Source organism: Pogoniulus pusillus, chromosome Z (genome assembly GCF_015220805.1).
Source record: "Pogoniulus pusillus isolate bPogPus1 chromosome Z, bPogPus1.pri, whole genome shotgun sequence".
NCBI lineage: Eukaryota > Metazoa > Chordata > Aves > Piciformes > Lybiidae > Pogoniulus > Pogoniulus pusillus.
The window spans coordinates 77,548,544-77,570,746 of NC_087309.1; the positions used below are offsets into that span (position 1 = coordinate 77,548,544).

Sequence of the window (22,203 nt, forward strand, 5' to 3'; positions counted from 1 at the left end):
GCACGGGTTTAATCTGAGTAGCACTGCAAACAGTAACATGATGTTTCCAGTTGCATGCTGTTGACCTGCAGGACTGGAGAATCCTCTATGCCCTGAGTAAGCACACACTGCTGAGATTCATACAAAACTCCCTTTCTAGAATACTGAAAACAGTAACACCTCGTTCTCCCCTCAAAAGGATCATAACAAAGTCTTCTCCTTCCCACTCATCAGCCTGTAAGTTTCCTGACCAAAAATAATATTTATTACCCTTACCTAATAACAGTAGCCATGTCACACAAAAATTAATTGTAAAGCTTCCTGGTTCTAATACGATAGGCTTGTCTTGCAGCAGACGACCTTCCTTCTGACTTAACCCCATTTCAAAAGGCTAAGAATAAAAGCTCTGACAAGAAAGGTAGAAACAGTATCTCAGCACATCTATCTAACTCAACTCTTCTGCCTAAGGGAAGAGTGAAAGACACTAGGCATTTCAGAGTGATAACACTGAATTTTACAGATGTTATTTGTTACCTTTCCATAATGAATCTTAACAGGACAACAACACAATTAATTATAAAAATGTGCAGTTACTATGCAGAATGGATTGCTATGTTTTTACACACAAACTCAATACAAAGTCTGATCACACACCATTGGGAGTCACTCCTGCAAGAAAAACACCAACTAAGTTACTAAGAATCAAACAATGCAAGTCTGTTTGGGGTTGGTTTTGTTGTGTTTTGTTTTTTTGTTTTGTTTCTTTAATAAGAGGAGAAAATAAACAATGAGGTAAAGTTTCTCTCTATCTGTGGCAGAAGACTCCATGCAATTCAGTAAAGCTCCAAATTACATGATGTCCTAATTTAAAAGAATGTCAAAGTCAGGACTAGTCAGAACAAAATCCAGCAAGATCCACAAAAAGCTGCCCATACTGCTGAGCTGGTAATCAGATACATGTACAAGATGGAAATTTGTTCCAAAGCAATTTGCTCCCAGATTTGCCCAGTGCACACTGATGTTAAGCAGATCATCAAGACCTTCCAAAACAAAAGCCAGGCTTGAAAGAAACAGAGGGTGTCTAGTTATTCTTTTAACCCCTCATTTTTCCATAACTGAATTGCTTGCTTCTCACCAGAGTACCACAGAAAGTAAAAAAAAGAATATTGCTTGTAACCCTGTATCTGATGGGCTGACACACTTTGACTACAAAGGTCTCATACCCCTTTTGTGGCAAATATGCTCTCACATATATCCATGTAATCAAAAAACAAAGATGTGAATGAATTATAATTACCCATATACAGAGCCATTTTTATGCAAATACAAATTGCACTTTCTCAATCTAACTTTTACATTTGGTTATCACCGTCTCCTCCAGCTTAAATCCACTGCTATACACTTTTACTGCAATTTGTTGTATATCTAAAAGATTTTCTCCAATCTCTTGTCCCCAGAACAACACTCCTTCAGAAAAAAGTTATCTCAGTGTGCCAGGCTCAATGAGAGTCAGAAGTGCACCCTGGCAGCCAAGTAGGCAAACTGCATCCTGGGGTGCATCAAACATAACATAACCACCTGGTCAAAAGGTCATTATCTGCTTTACTTCGTGTTGGTGCACCCTCACCTTGAACACATAATCACAGAACTTTAGAGGTTGGAAGGGACCTCCACAGATCATTGAGCCCAACCTCCCTGCCCAAGTAGGATTACTTAGGGTAGTCCGCACAGAAACGCCTCCAGGTGGGTTTTTCAAATCTCCAGAGAAGGAGACTCCACAACCTCTCTGGGCAGCCTGTTCCAGTGCTCTGTCACCCTCACTGTAAAGAAGTTTCTCCTCATTGCTGAGGAGTCATTGCTCCTTGTCTTATTGCTGCTGACCAGCAAAAAGAGATTGGCCCCATCCACTTGACACCCACCCCTCAGATATCGGTACACACTCATCAGATCTCCTCAGTCTTCTCCAGATTACACAGCCCCAGGTTTCTCAGTCTCTCTTCATAGGGGAGATGCTCAAGTCTCCCAGTCACCCTCGTGGCTCTTCACTGAACTCTCTCCAGCAGGTCCCTGTCTCTCTTGAACTGGCAAACCCCAAACTAGACACAGTATTCCAGGTGCGGTCTCACCAGGGCAGAATAGAGAGGCAGAAGAACCTCCCTAGACCTGCTGGCCACACTTTTCCTGATGCAACCCAGGATGCCAATTGCTGTCTTGGCCACAGGGCACACTGCTGGCCCAGGCTGAACTTGCTGTCCACCAGGACTCCTAGGCCTTTCTCCAGAGAGATGCTTTCTAGCAGAACAGCCCCCAGCCTGTAATGGTGCCTGTTGTTACTCCTCCCCAGACAGATGACCCTGCACTTGTCCTTGTTGAGCTAGTTTCCACAGAAGAAAATACACTAAACTGTATATTGTCTTAACATATTATGAAAGAGCATTCACTTTAATCTCTATATAATAAAGTTACAAGGAGGAAGGGAATAAATGCCCAAAAAATTCCTGCCAGAACATCATTTTCTTTCAAAAAAGCAGTGGTGAAGCTTCTGTAAATTGAAGCACAGTCTGAAAACATTCACCCTTGTCTTATCACTTGAAAAAAAAAAGAGATGGAGGATGGGGACAGGGACACAATCTCTTTAGACACAGAGAGGAATGGCTAGCCTTTCTTCAGTTAAATTTTAAGTTAACACTAAAGGGCTTTATAATTCTGAATTTAACAAACATACAGCTTTGCTAAAATCAAGCTTTACCCATGACTACAGAGATAAAAGAAGGCACATGGTCCAAGCTATCTAAGTATTTTACTGTCAGTTAAAATAACTGCTTACAGTATTGATATTCAGAGCTATTTATATAGCTGGGGACTCAGTTTTCTGGGAGGGGTGTTGTGTTTCTGTATTATCTTTTAACTTGTATATTTCTGTATATAACTGTAAATATTGTAAATATTTGCTTGTATATTGTACTAAGATGTAAATAATAAGCTTTATTCAATTTCCAAAGCCACCTGAGTCTAGTCTGGCTGATTTCCAAAGTGGGCAGGGCAGGTAACACCCAAACTTTCACATCTAGGTGTGCTGCTTTTTAGTAGCCTTATACTGAACCCTGTGACTTGACAGTAAGTTTTCTGTCACATCTGTTCATGAAAAAAATCACAATGTCATCCTTGGCATGAGATTAAGGCTATATATAGTTCTGGTATTCTACGGGAAGGGAGTTCTTTATACATTTGGTGAACTGACAATAGATGAGAACTTTACAAGCACAACATAGTGTTAGCTAGTGGTAATTGTCTTGGTTTCCGCTTCTTGGACACTCACATATGTCAGTCTAGTTATGTATTATGATACATAAAGTACTCTTGAAAAGATGTTAAAGAATATGCAACTAAAAATTCTCAAATTCAGAAGGCTTAAATTATAATTTATGTTAATATGAATTGCTCTTTATGATTTATTAGTTTAGCTTACGATTAATATAGTATTAATGGAATATTTTTCTAATAGGCATATGGTGTTCAACTCTAACCTATCACACATCATTTGTCATAACCATCTAAATGCAGTATTGTTTCTATAGCAAAATGTGTAACTATATCTTACAAATCCTAAAATAGTTTTGCAATACCCACAAAGGTACTGACTTTCACCAAAGAGAAGGTGTAACTTAAAAAGCAGATTAAGTACGTGGTCTTCAACTGATCTTAGAAGATGGTGGGATATGTCACCAACTGTCAAGACACAAAAGATTCTAATTCCAAAGCTACGTGAGACAAAATAGAGATTTTTAATGAGCATTACTGTTGAACCAGTTTTAGTAACACTAATCACAGAATGTTCACAGATTGTTAGCAGCTGGAAGGGACCTCAAAAGGTCATCTAGCCCAAGCCTCCTGCCAAAGCAAGATCACCAGGCAAGTTCTGAATGTCTACAGAGATGGAGACTCCACAATCCCCCCCTGGGCAGCCTGTTCCAGTGTTCTGTCTCCCTCACAGTGAAAAAAAAAAAATGTCCTGTTTACATGGAACTTCCTATGCCTCAGCTTCCACCCATTACCCCTTGTCCTGTGATTGGGCATCACTGGATCCATCCTCCTGGCACTCACACAACATATTTATAAATACTGATGAGGTCATCTCTCAGTCTCCTCCTCTCCAAACTAAAGAGACTCGGCTCCCTCAGTCTCTCTTCATAAAGATGTTCCACTCCCTTAATCGTTTTTGTGGCTCTGCACTGGACTCTTTCAAGCAATTTACTGCCCTTCCTGAACTGGGGCAGGGGGGTGCAGAACTGGACAAAATATTCCAAATGCAGCCTCATCAGGGCAAAGCAGAGGGAGAGGAGAACCTCTCTGACCCATTAATAATAATGACAATCATTTATGGTAAAATAAACTGGAATATTCAGTCCAAGAATACCCTTTCCTCTTGTTCAATTCAAGATCTGCATTGATTTTTGAGAGCTGTTCTACTTTTTAAACATGTAATAAGATCTTTCAACCCTGCATAGTTTTGCATATTTTTTTTTTAAACCTGAACAATCACAGACTGAAGATTTTTATTTGGGATTAATCTCATGCAGTGTGAATGTAATGGGGAAATTATTGCATGTATATCAAAGGATTCTACATTTTCTAAATTATTTTTTCAGGAAAAAATTGCTTTGTTCATCCTTCATCCATCTTTTGAAACACATCTTTGTCAAACGTAGCACCCCCACAACTGAAAGATATGGCTTAAGGTAAAAGAAAAGAAATTATGGTTTAGAAGAATACTGAGTACACCAAGCTGCTCTATCAATAGGAGAACAATTGTGTCTATTATCTTCAAATGGGTATTCTTTGTCAATTCAACTCCCTGTAACATCACCCTTAAAATGCCAACTCCCAGTAATGTCCCTTATGACACTTTCACCCACAGTATCCAGTGGTTAATTTCACGTGCATATCACCCATGCTGACTAAATGAACAATCACTGGCAAACAGACTGAAACAATCATCTCTGTTTGAATCTGCTCTTGATTTCTAGAAAACTTTAAAGAATAGAATTGATCTCAAATCTTCATCCTGGTTTCAACTTATTAAAACTACTTATGTGTCCAATTCTTAGTAGTCAAAGGCATGAAGATGTTGAATCTCATTTCCCAAGGCAACTAAGACAAAAAGCAGAGAACTATCATCAAAATCTAAGTTCAGGATATGCTCCCAACATACCTTCCCACTGCTATATTCTCTAGAGACAAGTCTCCACCGAGGGGCAAGTACAGCAGCGTTCATATTCTCTTTACAATTCAACCACTAGAAGGCAAACGATCACAAACGTTCAGCAGCCCTGCTTCTATCCAAGAGACGGCAACACCGAACAAACATCTACACACAGAGGAAGAAAGACTGCAACAGCGGTGAAAAATGATAAAGGAAGAGAGCTTTCCAGCAATGCCAAAATGCAATAGACTTTTCAATAGCTCATAATATACTTGGATAAGTACCTCAATTTCTGCTTCAAACATCATATGACGTTTTGTAAGTGATTTTTGAACCTTAGGCAAAGAAGGGAACATAAAAACAGATAATGCAGCAAATAATCTATGTAACCCAGGATATAAATTGATGCTGCTTAACAGCTGAAGAAAGAGTTTTCCTTATACAAAAAGACTGATAAAGCTTACAGTGTGGTCAGGAAGCTTTGGTTAATTTAGTTATGTATTGGGAAAAAAAAAATTCTTAAGCTTTTCCTGGTTTTCAAAGGCCCGTCACTAGAATGTTACATCCCACAAACTTTTCTAAAGGAAGTGTGATATAAAGCAGTAATCATCATAACCATCACTCCTTTTTAGCTGTTCTTCCACATAAAAAACAGCAGTCCAGAAAATTTTTTCAGAGTGAAAAGTAGTGATTTAATTACCTACATCTGTGAACAAAAACCAAAAATAAAAAAGGCAAGTTCTCACAACAGTTATGAGGCATTGGTCTGTCCTAATACTTGGTTTAATAAACAGCCAACTACAGTACCTGACAGTATTCTGTAAAAGCAAACTGTACTGGAAATCCTCCACTAGAGGAGATGCCTGCGAGCGTCAGACTGCACAGTACAAAACTTGGCACACCAGCTAAATACAAAACAAAGCTGTAAACGTTTGACTCCCTTTCTCTTTGAACCATTTAGGCAGGTATCTACGTATTACAGTTTAACTGATCTCATATATATATTGCAAAATTACATTTTATTGCTCAAAGTGCCTGTAATGCAAGGGAACCACAAGTTACAGACAGTGCAGACGAGGATGTCTCTCTCTCTTCAGATGTTTTCAGTATCACACAACACTGACAGCTGTTAACTGCGACCTGCACTGCGGCCACTCTCATCTACGATCTTCAGCCCTTTAACAAGTACTTTCCCTATTGCTAAGGCAAAACTGAGGTACGGTAACAGCAAGGCATGAAATACCGAACTGTGACCTCAGAAGTGAGGCAGTGCTAGCTCGGGCAGCAGCTGAGGAAAGTCCCGAGGCAAGACGGTCGGTCAGTAGGCAGAAGGCAAGACCGAGGGCAACACTAGACGCAGCGCCACAGCTGCCTCCTTTGGCAAGAAAGCTCTGGGGAGGGCTGACCCGCCTAGAACCGTGGGTGCCGATGTTGGCCCAACCTGGCAGGGGCCCCGCCACCAGCTACCATAAAGAAGTCAGAGCCCGGCGAAAGGCCCACAGCAGAGCGCCCTCCCCTCACGACAGGCCCAACCCGCGCTCCTACGCCCATGCATGCGCAGACCTTCTAGCCCGCGACCACGGAGGCGCGCAGGCTGTGCGCGGAACGGGCAAGAAACGCCGCTTTCAGTCAACGGGACGGACCCCGCCTCAGTAAAACCGGAACCGAGCAAGACGAGTGAGGAGAATAGAGATGACCCGCAGCTCAGCTCAGCTCAGCTCAGTCTAGTCCAGTCCGGCCCAGCCCCTCCCCTCCGCAGCAGCTTACCCGCGGCCGGCTCCCACCTGCCGCCTTGCAATTTTCGCGCGCTTTGCCCCAAGACCCGCGTGCAGTGCGCCTGCGCCGGAGGGAGGGAGCTGGGGGGGGCGGACGGTACGGACATGGAGTGGCGTCTGGGGCGCTGCGGGGGCGTGGCGCCGCGGGGGCGGGGCGCTGCGGGGGTGGGGCGCTGCGGGGGTGGGGTCATGAGGCACGGCTCCGCTGATCGCGGCGCGGGTGAGCGGTGTGTTGCGGCTGGCCGAGGGAGGTTTCTGTGTTCTCTGCAGAACACGGGGCCCCAGCGGGAGCCGAAGGGGAGGAAAACCTGCGCCGGTCTTTGTGGCTAACGGGTGCAAAGAGCTGCTAAAGATTGTAAAGAGAGACGCTTGTTTTATCTGCGTACCCTGAAATCTACTAGGGGAAACAGGACGCAACATGTAGAGCCGGTTCTGATCGCGTGTGTATGGTAACAGCTCTGCAGAGAAATCAAAGTGGCAGGGGTATTATGCCGCTGGTGAAGTTGTGCTGATTCTGCCAGAGACCCGTTTCATGGTGTTGGCCAGCTGGAGGCACCTGCCCATGACCCATCGTCCTGGGGTGTGAGCAGGAGTGAATCTGTTTTTTTTACTGCTTTTCCCGTGATGGTAAGACAAGTGCAAAACCTGTTAAACTTGAATGGCTTCAGGTTTGTCATTTTTGTTACTGAAAACTGTAACCAAGAAAACTCTTCCAGTAGAATGCAAACAATGATTTATTTAAAAGTTGGGCAAGCTTGGGTGCTAGGAGGTATTCCCGCACAGCTAGCGCACGTGTTAGGATTCCCGGTGGATATTTACGCTGTGAAATGTACTGGCTGCGCCTGATGTCAGCACCTACTAGTTACCCATGTTAGTCTCTTGTTTTAATGCTTTGCATTAAAGGTCCAGCTTCTCTTGAATTTGCTGTATATGCTCGCAAGCTGAATGGTTTCTTTCAGGCAGGAGGTCTTCTAGCTATGAGATGTGGGTTTTAACATTGTAATGAGGGTGGTTCAGTCTAGGACACTATTTTTGAGCCAAAAGTTGACTACATTACTTAGTAGCACTTTTTACATGTCGTCTAGGGCATTTCAGCTGTCAAAGCCACCTCAGTTAGAAGACCCTTTCTCCATTGTTCCCGTATGTTGTCTGAAAGGACAGTTTAGCCTTGAACGTGCGTGCTTCTGTGATAACAACATCAGCAAGCCTTTCCCTCCATGCTAAACAAATATGATTAGTGTGAGTACAGGCACATAGTAGATGAGAAACATAGCATTATGAAAAATACCTGATTTTTTGAACTGAAGTTTGTGCAGGTGCTCATCTACTCATCTTCTTCCTGTGCTCACCCTGGTATTTTTTTCAGTCCTGTCTGGTTTTACCTCCACATTCGCTGCTAGCAATGAAGAGATGGGTGACAAACAGTGGGGCAGCTCACCAGAGGCAGAGGGATGGAGAGCTAATGAGGGTCCTCGACCTCCTGCCCTGAGGCAAGCCAGGGATGATGCACAGGACAATCTGAGGAAATCAAGGGGAATTGGCACAAGAGGATGACAGAGCCAGCCCAGCTGAAGTGCCTCTATGCAAATGCACGGAGCTTGGGCAACAAACAGGATGAATTAAGGGCCACTGTGCTGCTGGGATGCCATGACATAGCAGCTATTACTGAAACTTGGTGGGATAATTCCCACAACTGGAATGTAGGGATAGATGGGTACAAGCTCTTTAGGAGGGATAGGCAGGGAAGGAGAGGAGGAGGTGTTGCCCTCTGTATTAGTCACCAGATAGAATCAGTGGAGCTCCATCTGGGTAAGGATGATGAGCTGGTTGAGAGCGTATGGGTTAAAATTAAAGGGAAGGCAGGGGAGGGTGATGTTACTGTAGGGGTCTGCTACAGGCCACCTGACCAGCAGAACTAAGCAGATGAGGCCCTTCACAGGCAAATAGAAGCAGCTTCCATGTCATAAGCCCTGGCCCTCATGGGGTATTTCAGCCACCCTGACATCTGCTGGAGGGACAACACAGCAAGGCATCAGCAATCCAGAATGTTCCTAGATTGCATAGATGACAAATTCCTCCTCCAAATGGTAGAGGAACCAACAAGTAAAGGTGCTATGCTGGACCTTATTCTCATCAACAAAGAAGAGTTGATGAGCAATAGAGACTCAGGGACAGCCATGGTTGCAGTGATCACGAAGCAGTTGAATTTAAGATCCTCAGGACAACCAGGAGGAGGTATTTTAAGCTTTCAACTGTAGACTTCAGGTGTGCAGACTTTGATCACTTCAAGGATCTGCTGGCCAAAGTATCATGGGATGGAGCCCTAGAGGGAAAAGTGGCCCAGGACAGCCAGTCAGTATTCAAGGATCACCTCCTCTGTATCCAGAAGCAATGCATACCAAGAAAGAGGAAAGGGGAGAAGAATGCTAGGAGGCCTGCCTGGCTGAGCAAGGAGCTCCTGAACACCCTGTCACACAAAAAGAAACTCTACAGGGAGTGGAAGAAAGGACAGCTGGAATGAGTGGGATATAAGGAAGCTGCCTAAGTAGCTAGAGATCTGGTTAGGAAAGGCAAGGCAGAGTTTGAATTGGACCTAGCTAGGGAGGTCAAAGGGAACACCAAGAATTTCTACAGGTATGTTAATGGTACAAAGAAGCCTAGGGAAGGTGTGAGGCCCCTCAGAAACAGGTGAAATGGTCACAAGTGACATGGAAAAGGCTGAGGTTCTCAACAATTTATTTACCTCAATCTTCACTGAAAAGCATCCAGCCACACTCCTGGAGCCATGGAAAATAATGGCAGAGACTGGAAAGAAGAGCTGCCCATCATAAGTGAAGATCAGATTCATGATCACCTGAAGAACCTGAAAGTGTTCAAGTCCATGATATCCAATGTGATACACCCACGGATGCTGAGGGAACTGGCAGTTGAGGTTGCTAAACCTCTCTCTATTCTATTCCAAAAGTCCTGGCAGTCTGGTGCAGTCCTCACTGACTGGAAAAAGGGAAACATAACTCCCATTTTCAAAAAGGGTAGGAAGGAGGAGCCAGGGAACTCCAGGCCAGTCAGTCTCACCTCTGTGCCCAGTAAGATCATGGAGCAGATCCTTCTGGAGGCACTACGGAGACAGGAGAATGGTGAAGAGGTAATTTGGTACAATCAGCATGGCAAATCCTGCCTGACAGACCTGGTGGCCTTCTATGAACAGGTCACCACACTAATAGAAGAGAGTCAAGCAACTGATGTCATTTACCTGGAACTGAGCAAGGCCTTTGACACTGTCCCACACTACATCCTGGTCTCCAAGCTGGTGAAACATGGTTTTGAGGGGTAGACAAATAGATGGATAAAGAACTGGCTTGATGGCTGCACCCAAAGAGTGGTTGTCAATGGGTCCACGTCCAAGTGGAGGCCAGTGAGAAGCAGAGTCACTCAGGGATCAGGCCTGGGACCAGTCTTGTTCAACATCTTTGTCAGTGACATGGACAGTGGCACTGAGTGCACCCTCAGCAAACACCAAGCTGTGTGGTGCAGCAACCATGCTGGAGGGCAGGGATGCCATCCAGAGGGACCTGGACAGGCTGGAGAGGTGGGCTCAGGCCAACCTCATGAGCTTCAACAAGACCAAGTGCAAGGTCCTGCATCTGGGCTGGGGCAATCCCAAGCACAAATCCAGGCTGGGCAGTGAGTGGCTGGAGAGCAGCCCTGAGGAGAGGGACCTGAGTGTGCTGCTGAACGAGAAGCTCAACAGGAGCTAGCAGTGTGCACTTTCAGCCCACAAAGCCAACCAAATCTTGGGCTGCATCAGAAGTGTGGCCAGCAGGTCGAGAGAGGTGATTCTCCCCCTCTACTCTGCTCTGCTGAGACCCCACCTGGAGTACTGCATCCAGTTCTGGAGCCCCTATTAGAAGAAGGATGTGGAGATGCTGGAGCATGTCCAGAAAAGGGCCGTGAGGGTGATCAGAGGGCTGGAGCACCTCTGCTATGAGGACAGACTGAAAGAGTTGGGGCTGTTCAGTTTGGAGCAGAGGAGGCTCCAAGGTGAGCTTGTTGTGGCCTTCCAGTGTCTGAAGGGGGCCTACAGAAAAGCTGGGGAGGGACTTTTTAGGCTATCAGGTAGTGACAGGACTAGGGGGAATGGAGCAAAGCTGGATATGGGTAGGTTCAGACTGGACATGAGGAGGAAGTTATTCTCCATGAGAGTGGTGAGAGCCTGGAATGGGTTGCCCAGGGAGGTGGTTGAGACCCCATCCCTGGAGATGTTTAAGGGCAAGCTGGATGAGGCCTGATTTGGGGCAGGGTAGGGTGTCTCTGGCTATGGCAGGGGTTTTGGACCTAGATGATCCTTGTGGTCCCTTCCAACCCTGACTGATTATATGATTCTATGAAATTACTACAGTATTTCCACCTAATCTTTTTAAGAAGTGATCAGCACTTAAAATTTATTTCTTTCCTAGCATCTCCCTTTTCCAAACATGTAGGCTTGTACCACTGTGCCTTTATTTCCTTCTTGAAGAAACTGGATATTGAGGTGCCCATTGCAATCCTACCTAGAGAAAAGTGAAACTCTGAGTGAACCTGCTTTAGTAGAGGGGGTGGAATAGATTACCCTCAGGACAGCCTCTTCATTCCTTACCATTCTGTGACTCTGTGAAAACCATTTATTTGAAAAAAAAAAAACAAAGTCACTAAGAGATGCATTTTAAATCCTACTGATGTCATTAGTCTGATGTTAATAGGCTACTTTGTATGACATTTTATTTCCAAGACTTGTACTTTACATGAACATAGGACTACCACTGCTGTTAAAGCTGAAGTTGCTGGTTTTCCCATGACAAATTGCCCATCTGTCCATCTGATGTTCAAACTCCTTACTCTCATTCAGCTTTCATATTCTTCTATTCAGATTTTATGCAATCATTTCTCATCACCACTACTTTCATTTTTCTCTAAAAATCCCCCTCAGCAAAAAGGCAAAGTCAGCCTACTGGTATCGTGAAATTCCCATGCATGAGTGTTTGATTTGGTTTTTTTTTATCCTATCAAATCAGCAACACCTGATGAATTAAAGGCTTCTCTGTAGAAGTTTCAAAGTACTTTCTTGGGAAACAGCAATTGCTTATCGAGAAATCCACCAAGTGAAAAATGGCAGGGATATTTCCTACACATCTAGCACGTCTGCAGAGCACAACTCAAAGCTTTGGGTGCAGATCACAGCTTTGGGTATAGTACCCTTATATGCAATATCAGCCCAGTTCATAACTTTTGCAAGTCTTTTGTCATTCTTCTCTTTCATGTCAAATGAAAACGTGGGAGAATTTATGTTTGTTTTCTACCATCAGTTGTGTTAAACACTTCCTTAGCTGTCATCATTATTAATTATTTCATTGCTGAACATTTAACTGTTATGGTACTGTGGAAGGAGCTTAACTGGATTAAGCTTGATAACATTGTTTTTCATGTTTCTGATTGAACACATTCCATTGTTGTCTAATGTCTATTTCTGCCCCACAGTCACAGAGTAGCAAAAAGCTGCCTTTCTAATCAGCTTGATATTTTTACCATCAATAGAGCCCATTTTCTTCACGCTATCCCAGTTCTCTTACACTCACAGACATATGGCCAGAGTTCATTTCGATGTACCAGGAGCTGTGAAAAATAAACCAAATTATTCTAAAAAAATATTAGTAAGTCATTTAATGAAGTAGTGGGAATGGGTGTAGTCAACAGATGTATAAAAATAAAAATAAATATCACAGCAAAGAGGAAAGCATATTAGTAATATGCATAAACTCCAGTAAGTAGAAAGAATAATTGATACTATTTGCTTCAAACAACCCTGATTTTAAATAGTTGCAAAACAAGTGACAATGATGCAAGTAATGAATTAAGTAGTACAAATCAAATTAATGCCAATAACAAATATTATGTTACTTCAGACAGTCTGTACACAGTTTGCCACTCTCCTCCATTGAATAAATGCAAAACATTTGAGTGTTCAAACAGTGGTTTTGGTAATGCTTTTTGTAGCCTTGGTCTTTAATAGCAGGTACTATTACGCATAGAGCTAATCCATCTGCTTAGTCTCAAACAGAGAATTACTAATAGTAAATCTTTGAACTTCAAAATATTTGAAACTGTTAAGAGTCACCAGAAATAGTACTGGCATGGAAAAGAATGCCCTGACTTCAAAACCTAAATATTTAGTAAAGAATCTCCCCTGTATCGAATAATTGCTGGCTGCTCCTTAAGAATCCCAGCAGTTCTCCTCCCTGAGGTATGTTGCAAAAGCCCTGTGTGAAGGTTTGTGATGAGATAACAGCAGTGTTGTGGTAGGCCTGATAGGACCAACATAGGCTTATACATGTCCTGCCTTGCTTAGGCATGTGTTTCTGCTCCAGCAGGGAGGCAAGCACTGGAAAAGGACACAAAAGAACCTGTAGCCACTGAGTCTGGCCTGCCCAGGGTCCTGTGATAAACAAGGTACACACACTTGCCTCGTGCAAGGCCTGTGCTTTTCCCAGATTTGGGTAAAAGCAAGCCTATGGCTTAGCCTAATATGGCTAACTGCCATCCTGATTGGCTATTCTGTGTCCAAAGGGCAATTAATCTCAGCCCACATTGATAAAAGGAGATATGCAGGTGAACAACATGCTTGCTCCCCTGCTCTTTGCCGTGCTCTCTCTGTTGTGCTTAGCTGTGCTTTACTGTTGCCTGCTGCAGTTGCCTACTGCCCTGTTGTTCACTGGTAAACTCCACTGTTGCGAGTTGCTGGGAGCAGACCCTGGGTGTTAGCATGGAATCGGCCTGTGTGGTCAGCGTGATATCGTGCTGAAACTACATCGCACGACGTCCTGCCTCTACACCTGAAAGTCCTGCTTAGAAGAGCCAAGAGACAAGGTCAGAGATTGTCTGCCTCTTTCCCCAGAGTCGGGAAGAATTAAGTCTCAACATCCAACAAGACAGAGTCCCCTTGAAAGCGTTTGGGCACTGTCTGGACTGTGACTAACCCCCGCGAGTCAGGTGGTAATAATTTGTGAGCAAATGCTTCAATGCCTCTTTGTAATTCTCCATTGCCTTCTGCCGTGAGCAGAAAGAGCTCCTTCAGCCCATCTGCTGGGCAAGTGGCATATTGACCGCAAGGTGTCTCTCCCAGTTCAATTAGTGTTTAAATGTTTTGCTGGTTATTACTAGATCCCGATATTATCCATAGAATGTTTCCATGATTGTGTAAGAACTGAAATATTATTATTATTAAAATTAGTGGTCGGGGTGGCGAAAGTTCTGAATATCAACATTAATAAACAATATTCATTCTGGAAAAATATCACTTCGAATTAATTCATTTCCCCTCCACAACAAACAGCCTTTGGTTCAAGGCAAAAATACCACCATCTTGTCTTTTGACTAGTATAAATTTGGGAGAAAAACAACAAACACCAAACCACCCTTTTGAGGGAAAAGAAGGAAATACACATTTGCCAGAATGGGGGTGTGTGGGGAGGGGTGGGTGTGCAGGAAAAGAAATCCCATCTGTTTGAAACTAGTCAGAGCTTTGGAATGTTAGAATAAATACCGAGAGAGATAGACTGATGGGCATGCAGGTGAGGCACACAAAGGTGCATGTTAAGTACAATTTATAGAATCATAGAGTCATAGAATCAACCAGGTTGGAAGAGACCTCCAAGATCATCCAGTCCAACCCATCACCCAGCCCTAGCCAGTCAACTAGACCATGGCACTAAGTGCTTCATCCAATCTTTTCTTCAACACCTCCAGGGACGGTGACTCCACCACCTCCCTGGGCAGCCCATTCCAATGCCAATCACTCTCTCTAGGAAGAACTTCCTCCTAACATCCAGCCTATACTTTCCCCGGCACAACTTGAGACTGTGTCCCCTTGTTCTGTTGCTGGTTGCCTGGGACAAGAGGCCACCCCCCACCTGGCTACAATGTCCCTTCAGGTAGTTGTAGACAGCAATGAGGTCACCCCTGAGCCTCCTCTTCTCCAGGCTAAACAACCCCAGCTCCCTCAGCCTCTCCTCATAGGGTTTGTGTTCCAGGCCCCTCACCAGCTTTGTCGCCCTTCTCTGGACATGTTCCAGCACCTCAACATCTCTCTTGAATTGAGAGGCCCAGAACTGGACACAGCACTCAAGGTGTGGCCTGACCAGTGCTGAGTACAGGGGAAGAATAACCTCCCTTGTCCTACTGGCCACACTGTTCCTGATGCAGGCCAGGATGCCATTGACTCTCTTGGCCACCTGGGCACACTGCTGCCTCATCTTCAGCCTACTATCTATCAGTACCCCCAGGCCCCTTTCCTCTTGGCTGCTTTTCAGCCACTCTGTCCCCAGCCTGTAGCGCTGCTTGGAGTTGTTGTGGCCAAAGTGCAGAACCCTGCACTTGGCCTTGTTAAATGTCATCCCATTGGCCTCTGCCTACCCATCCAGCCTATCCCTCTGCAGGGCTCTCCTACCTTCCAACAGATCAACACCTGCTCCTATCAGTGTACATGACCAATATGTGGCCTTTTGAGCTGATCCTCTAGCTCAAACATAGGGGAGAGATGAACATTCCAGGGATAGGCCACATAAATGGCAACAATAGATAAATTAATATAATTTTGTTGGAGCATCAAGAGCTTAATGTCTAGAAGCACAGCTTGTTCTCCCCTTTTCTCCCGCTGGCTTCTGCTGCTGCAGCTTCGCCTGTCGTCTCGCGGCTGCTGTTTTGGCTACTGCTGCTTCTGCTGCTTCGCTGCCACTTGACTTCTCCTCCATCTCCCTTAAGGTTATTGTATTGGTTTTTTTTCCCTTCCTTCCTTCTCTAGTTATTATTTCTGGCCTATTACTGCCTCAATTCTGACTCTATCGGTTCAGCAGTGTTTTACAGCTATGGTGCACTACCAGGTGTGTTCATTCTTGGCTAAGATGGTCTGGGACTCTGTAAAAGCTGTGCTAACGAAGGTTGGAGATGTTGTTAGGAATGTTTTAGGGTTTAGGAATGTCGTTGAGGGTGTGCTGTATGTGACATTGGTGTCAGAGACTAGGAGTTATTTGGAAGAGATGAGCTACCCAGTAGCTTGCCTAATATGTGTGAACTTGATGTTTTTGGCTGCTATTGTTGGTCTGGTTATAGTGTGGAGACGAGAGAAATGCAGGAATAAACAGGCTGTAAGTGAGGTTTTTACCTTCTCCGGAGGCAATAGTAGGGAGCTAAGGGTTAAAGAAACAGTCTGCAACCGAAGCGGGGGAGGGAGGGCCACGGCACCGGGCAGACAGACTGCTCGCAAAGCAGTGAAACGTCCTGCCTCGGAGCCTTTGAGAGGAGGAAAAATGGTTGGACATGGCCTGTACCCCACTGACCCTGAAGCATGGAGGCAGGAAAATGGCTGGTTCCCATTTGTACCTAATAGAATGGAGGAAAGTAAAGGTAGAGGCGATGGAACCCCTGCAGAAGTGCAGTCACAAAGGGCTGCTGCGGCGGCGGCAGATCTGGCTGCAGACGGTGTGGGCTATGGCAAAGTTCCTCGCACAGATAAAGTTGAGGAACTGGTTTGTGGAAAATGCGGCTCGAACGTTTTGATCTGTAGGAGGGTTGCTGACACCAGAGCCTCTGTCAGTAGAGAGGCTGCTGAGTCAAAGACTCTTTCACCTGCAACCAGGGGACCGGAAGCGGTCCCGGGGCAGGCGGCGAGGTCCTTGGAAGGCGAACCTGCTAACTCCATCGAGCCTGCTAATGCCACTGCTCCTGCCTTAGCCCCGCTTGTCTCTGCCCAGCCGGCTGCTGTTGCTGCTGTGGGGAAGGGTCCTTCTGCCTCAGCCCCACTACCACGTGAAGAACAGAGCCAGGCAGACAAACAAAATTCCTATGATTCAGTGAAGGCCACCTCCCAGAGTAAGACACAGTTTACTTTAGATAAGGTCTCCCTTGCCCCAGTTAAAACGAGGAGAAAAATGGCAGCTAGCCTTGGGGGCCGAGATAGCTCAGATGACGATGGAGATAAAACAGAGCAGGGTGAGCAAAGGTAAGAGGATCCAGGCGAAGGTACATCGGCTGGTGTGAAGGCCAGTACCCTTGTGGGCACAAGGAGTGGAAAGGCTAAAGCAAAGGAAAAACATATTCAGGAGATGGATGATAGTGATGATGAGGAGAAAGCCCCATTGCCAAGGAAGGAGGTCAGACATATTAGGCAAGACTATGCCCGGAAAGAGTGAGAACTGCTGATGAGTTGGCTGAACAGACGTTGGCATGGAGGCATGGACACCATAGAAATAAACCCTCTGACAGTAAGGCAGTTGGGAGTTTTCTCGAGAGACAATGGCATAGATAAGCACTTAGGACATCTCGGTGGCAACTCTAACCTCTGGTCACGTGTATTGACAGCTGTGGTACTGCGGTACCTCAACAGGGATGATTTACCCTGGAGACCCTTACGCTGGAATACAATTGAACAGCGGGTTCAGTGCTTGTGAGAGATGGCCATAAGAGAGCTAATCTATGGAGATTATGCAACAGAGGACCCTGAGCAGATACCTATGAGCCAAGCTCTCCTAAAGAAACTTATTCAGCTTGCCCCCTCTAACTATGCCCATACATTGGCAAGTAAAATGGTGGGGAAAGATGATGCAACAACTTCTATGACTATGGGTGAATTCGATGATCAAATGAGGCAAATGGAGGATAGCCTTACGGTTAATGCTATGGTGTCAGCCATAAATACTATGACTGAAGAGATTAAAGATAGCATGAAGCAACTCAAGGAGGAATTTAAAACCTTCCTATCCCAGTTGGCAAAGGACAGTGAACTTTCTTTTTCACCCTCAGAGTGGGTGCATGTCTCGGCCATCAGGGATAGGCGTCCTCCTAGAAGACCAATTCAGCCTAACTCACTAAAAGATAGACAACAGTCACGTGGGTCTCTTTGGTTAATCCTACGTGACCAGTTTGGTGAAAACATGGATAAATGGGATGGAAAACCTACCTCACTTCTCCTAAAAAAAGTGAGATAATTTCAGAGTGAGAAGCCTAAAAGAGTAGTTGCCTCAGTTTCCCCACATGACTCAGATGGTTCCGGCGATGATTCAACTAACACCATTAAACACTGTGCCAATTGCAATTGCAATGGCCAACATTAGGGGGGCCCTGCCTCTTACCAGGTGGAGGCCAGGGACCAGGAAGACAACAGGATATACTGGAATGTATATGTTAAATGGCCTGGTACCTTGAAAATTCAGAAATACAGGGCTCTAGTGGACACGGGTGCACAATGCACATTGATGCCTTCAAACTGTAAAGGAATGGAGTCTATTACTATTTCTGGAATTACAGGAGGCTCTCAAGAGCTGACAAGGTTAGAGGCAGAGATGAGTTTGACTGGGAGTGATTGGCGAAGGCATGCCATTGTAACGGGTCCAAATGCACCTTGCATCTTGGGAACTGACTTTCTGAGAGAAGGGCACCTTAAGGATCTCAAGGGTTTTAAGTGGACCTTTGGAATAGCAACTGTAGAAGCTGTTGGCAATAAACTGAAGTTGTCTGCTAGGCCTGAGCTCTCAGATGAGTCTGCAGTTGTTGGGCAGCATAATGTAGAGGATGTGAAGTTGCCAGTTGCCACTCAAATTGTACACCACAGGCAATATAGAACAAACTGTGACTCTTTGGTGCCCACACATGATCTTATTCGTCATCTGGAGCACCAGGACATCATTAAAAAAACCCATTCACCTTTCAATAGTCCCATATGGCCTGTGAAAGGCAAATGGAGAATGGTGACTTACAGTTGATTTCCGCGGCCTAAATGAAGTGACTCCGCCCATGAGTTCTGCTGTGCCAGACATGTTAGAACTCCAGTATGAGTTGGAATCCAAGGAGGCCAAATGGTATGCAACCATAAATGTTGCTAATGCTTTCTTTTCTATTCCAATAGCAGAAGATTGCAAGCCTCAATTTGCTTTCACTTGGAGGGGGATTCAGTATACATTTAACCGTTTGCCCCAGGGGTGGAAGCACAGCTCAACGATCTGTCATGCAGTGATCCATGATGTATTGGAGAAAGGTGGAGCTCCAGAGCACCTGCAGTTCATTGATGACATCATTGTCTGGGGGAACATGGCACAAGAAGTTTTTGAGAAAGATAACAAAATAATTGACATTCTGCTGAAGGCAGGTTTTGCCATAAAGCGAGACAAGGTGAAGGGACCTGCTAGAGAGATTCAGTTCCTGGGAATTCGTTGGCAAGATGGTCACCGTCACATTCCAATGGATGTGATAAATAAGGTTTCTGCCATGGCAAATCCCACAAATAAGAAGGACACATTGTCTTTCTTAGGAACAGTTGGATTTTGGAGGCTGCACATCCTGGATATAGCCAAATTGTAAAACCTTTATATGATGTAACTCGAAAGAGAAACAACTTTCAGTGGGGACCTGAACAACAAGCAGCCTTTGATCAGATAAAACAGGAAGTAGTTCATGCAATGGGTTTGGGGCCTGTTTGAACTGGTCTAGACATTAAGAACATTCTGTATACAGCTGCAAGTGACAATGGTCTAACCTGGTGCCTATGGCAGAGAGTCCCAGGAGAAACACGTGGCCGACCACTTGGTTTCTGGAGTAGAGGATATAGAGGGTCAGAAGTAAACTATACACCAATGGAGAAAGAGATCCTTGCTGCTTCTGAAGGTGTGAAAGCTGCTTCAGAAGTAATAGGAACAGACTCTCAGCTTCTTTTGGCTCCCAGATTACCAGTTTTGAACTGGATGGTTAAGGGAAAGGGGTCATCGCCACATCACGTAACCGATGTTACCTGGTCTAAATGGATGGCTCTCATAACACAGCGAGCACGCATGGGGAGCCTTGAATGACCTGGCATAGTGGAGATGATCACCAACTGGCCAGAAGGCACAAACTGTATAAATCCTCCAGAGGAGTGAATAAGTCGGGCTGAGGAAGCTCCTCCTTACAGTGATTTGTCTGAAGAAGAAAGGAACTATGCTCTATTTACTGATGGTTCCTGTCGCCTTGTTGGAAACAAGTGAAAACGGAGAGCTGCAGTTTGGAGCCCTATACGGGCAGTGGCTGAAGCAAAAGCTGGAGAAGGTGAGTCAAGCCAGTTTGCAGAGGTAAAAGCTATCCAACTTGCTCTTGATGTGGCTGAACGTGAGGACTGGCCCATGCTTTACCTCTATACTGATCCGTGGATGGTGGCTAATGCCTTATGGGGTTGGCTAAAGGACTGGAAAAGAAATAATTGGCAATGGAAAGGAAAGCCAATTTGGGCTGCTGACTTATGGCAGGACATTGCTACCTGTCTAGAGAAAATCCCTGTAAGAGTACGACACATAGACGCTCACATGCCCAAAAGTAAAGCTACTGAGGAACATCAGCACAACCATCAGGCAGATTTGGCTGCCAAGGTGTTTCAAACCGATGTAAATTGTGATTTGGATTTAGATTGGGAACACCGAGGTGAACTGTTCTTAGCCCAGTGGGCCCATGATTCCTCAGGACATCAAGGCAGAGATGCTACCTACCAATGGGCACGGGATAGAGCAATCAACATCTCCATGGACGCTATAACACAAGTTACACATGACTGTGATATTTGTGTTGCTATTAAACAAGCCAAGCATCTGAAGCCCTTGTGGTATGGTGAGCGATGAGCGAAGTACAAATACAGTGAAGCGTGGCAGATTGATTACATCACTCTACCTCACTCTCAGACTGGAAAGCAATATGTGCTGACTATGGTGGAAGCAAGCACCGGATGGCTGGAAACCTATCCAGTTTCCCATGCTACTGCATGTAACACCATTTTGGGTTTGGAAAGACAAATCCTGTGTGGTGACATGGCGCTCCAGAAAGAATTGAATCAGATAATGGTACCCACTTTAAAAATAATTTCATAAAATCTTGGGCCAAAGAGCACAGCATTGAGTGGATCCTTCACATCCCCTATTATGCACCTGCCTCAGGCAAAATTGAACATTACAATGGCTTGCTGAAAACAACTTTAAAGGCAATGGGGGGAGGAATCTTAAAGAACTGGGAGAAACATCTAGCCCAAGCCACTTGGGTAGTGAATAGTAGAGGTTCCACCAACCGAGCTGGCCCAGCTCATTCAGAGGTCTTACAAAAGGTAGAAAGTGACAGGGTTCCTGTCATTCATGAAAAGAATTTGTTGGGCAAGTCTGTTTAGGTATTCTCCCCTTCGGGGGAGGCTACACCTGTCCAAGGGGTGGTTTCTGCTGAAGGACCTGGTCATACATATTGGGTTATGCAGAAAAACGGTGAAATACAATGTGTGCCACAAAAGAATCTGACATTGGCAGAAAGAATGTAGAGATGTTGTTATGAGTTCTTTTGCAGATGATTGTGGTGCCCAAAAGTCATGAAGAGCCCGCTATCCATGAGTATGAGTCCTGAGAGTGCCAAGAGTCCTGCTCTATTCCATTCATAAGAAAACATCTGACTGTTCTAGAAAACCATTGAGCTAGCCAATGCCTGAGACAGATGGAAATGAGAAGATGAATGACTGAAAATTGAAGAAAGATGCTTGAAGCCTGGAAAAATGACCATCCACGATACTGATGTTATCCCTGGTTACACAGAATGACTTGATGCTGCAATGGTAAATTATATTAAAGGGGTGGATTGTGGCCGTTTGAGCTGATCCTCTAGCTCAGACATAGGGGAGAGATGAACATTCCAGGGATAGGCCACATAAATGGCAACAATAGATAAATTAATATAATTTCATTGGAGCATCAAGAACTTAATGTCTAGAAGCACAGTTTGTTCTCCCCTTTTCTCCCGCTGGCTTCTGCTGCTGCAGCTTTGCCTGTCGTCCCCCGGCTGCTGTTTTGGCTACTGCTGCTTCTGCTGCTTTGCCGTCGCTTGACCCCTCCCCCATCTCCCTTACGGTTATTGTATTGTTTTTTCTTTCCCTTCCTTCCTTCTCTAGTTATTATTTCTCTTTTCATTGTTATACTATAAGAAAATACAATTTCATCTTTCCCTGACTTTCAAAAAAAAGGGGGGTCTGTGTTGTGAATTTCTTCCCGGGGGAGGGATCAGCCCAAACCCAGGACATTATGTTATAGGTTTGATGCACATTATAATGATTGGCTAAAGAGCACTGTGATGGTTTGGGGGTTACCCCGCCCCCCCACACTTTTGTATTTGCCCCAGCTAACTCAGACGGACCCTGGGAATATAGATGAAGCAATTTATTTACAGCTA

At 44.9% G+C, this 22,203-nt stretch overlaps 1 protein-coding gene across 1 annotated transcript in view; it reads right to left on the reverse strand.

The window, feature by feature from the left end:
* FANCC (FA complementation group C) overlaps window positions 1-6,987 on the reverse strand; it is a 98,758-nt gene extending 91,771 nt beyond the window's left edge. The window contains exons 1-2 of the mRNA XM_064140466.1: window positions 6,950-6,987; window positions 5,192-5,275 (exon numbers count right to left, since the gene is read on the reverse strand). Of these exons, the coding sequence (XP_063996536.1) occupies window positions 5,192-5,254 (63 nt within the window). The 5' untranslated portion in view covers window positions 5,255-5,275; window positions 6,950-6,987. The remainder of the gene's footprint in view (window positions 1-5,191; window positions 5,276-6,949) is intronic.
* Between the last annotated feature and the right edge of the window lie 15,216 nt (window positions 6,988-22,203).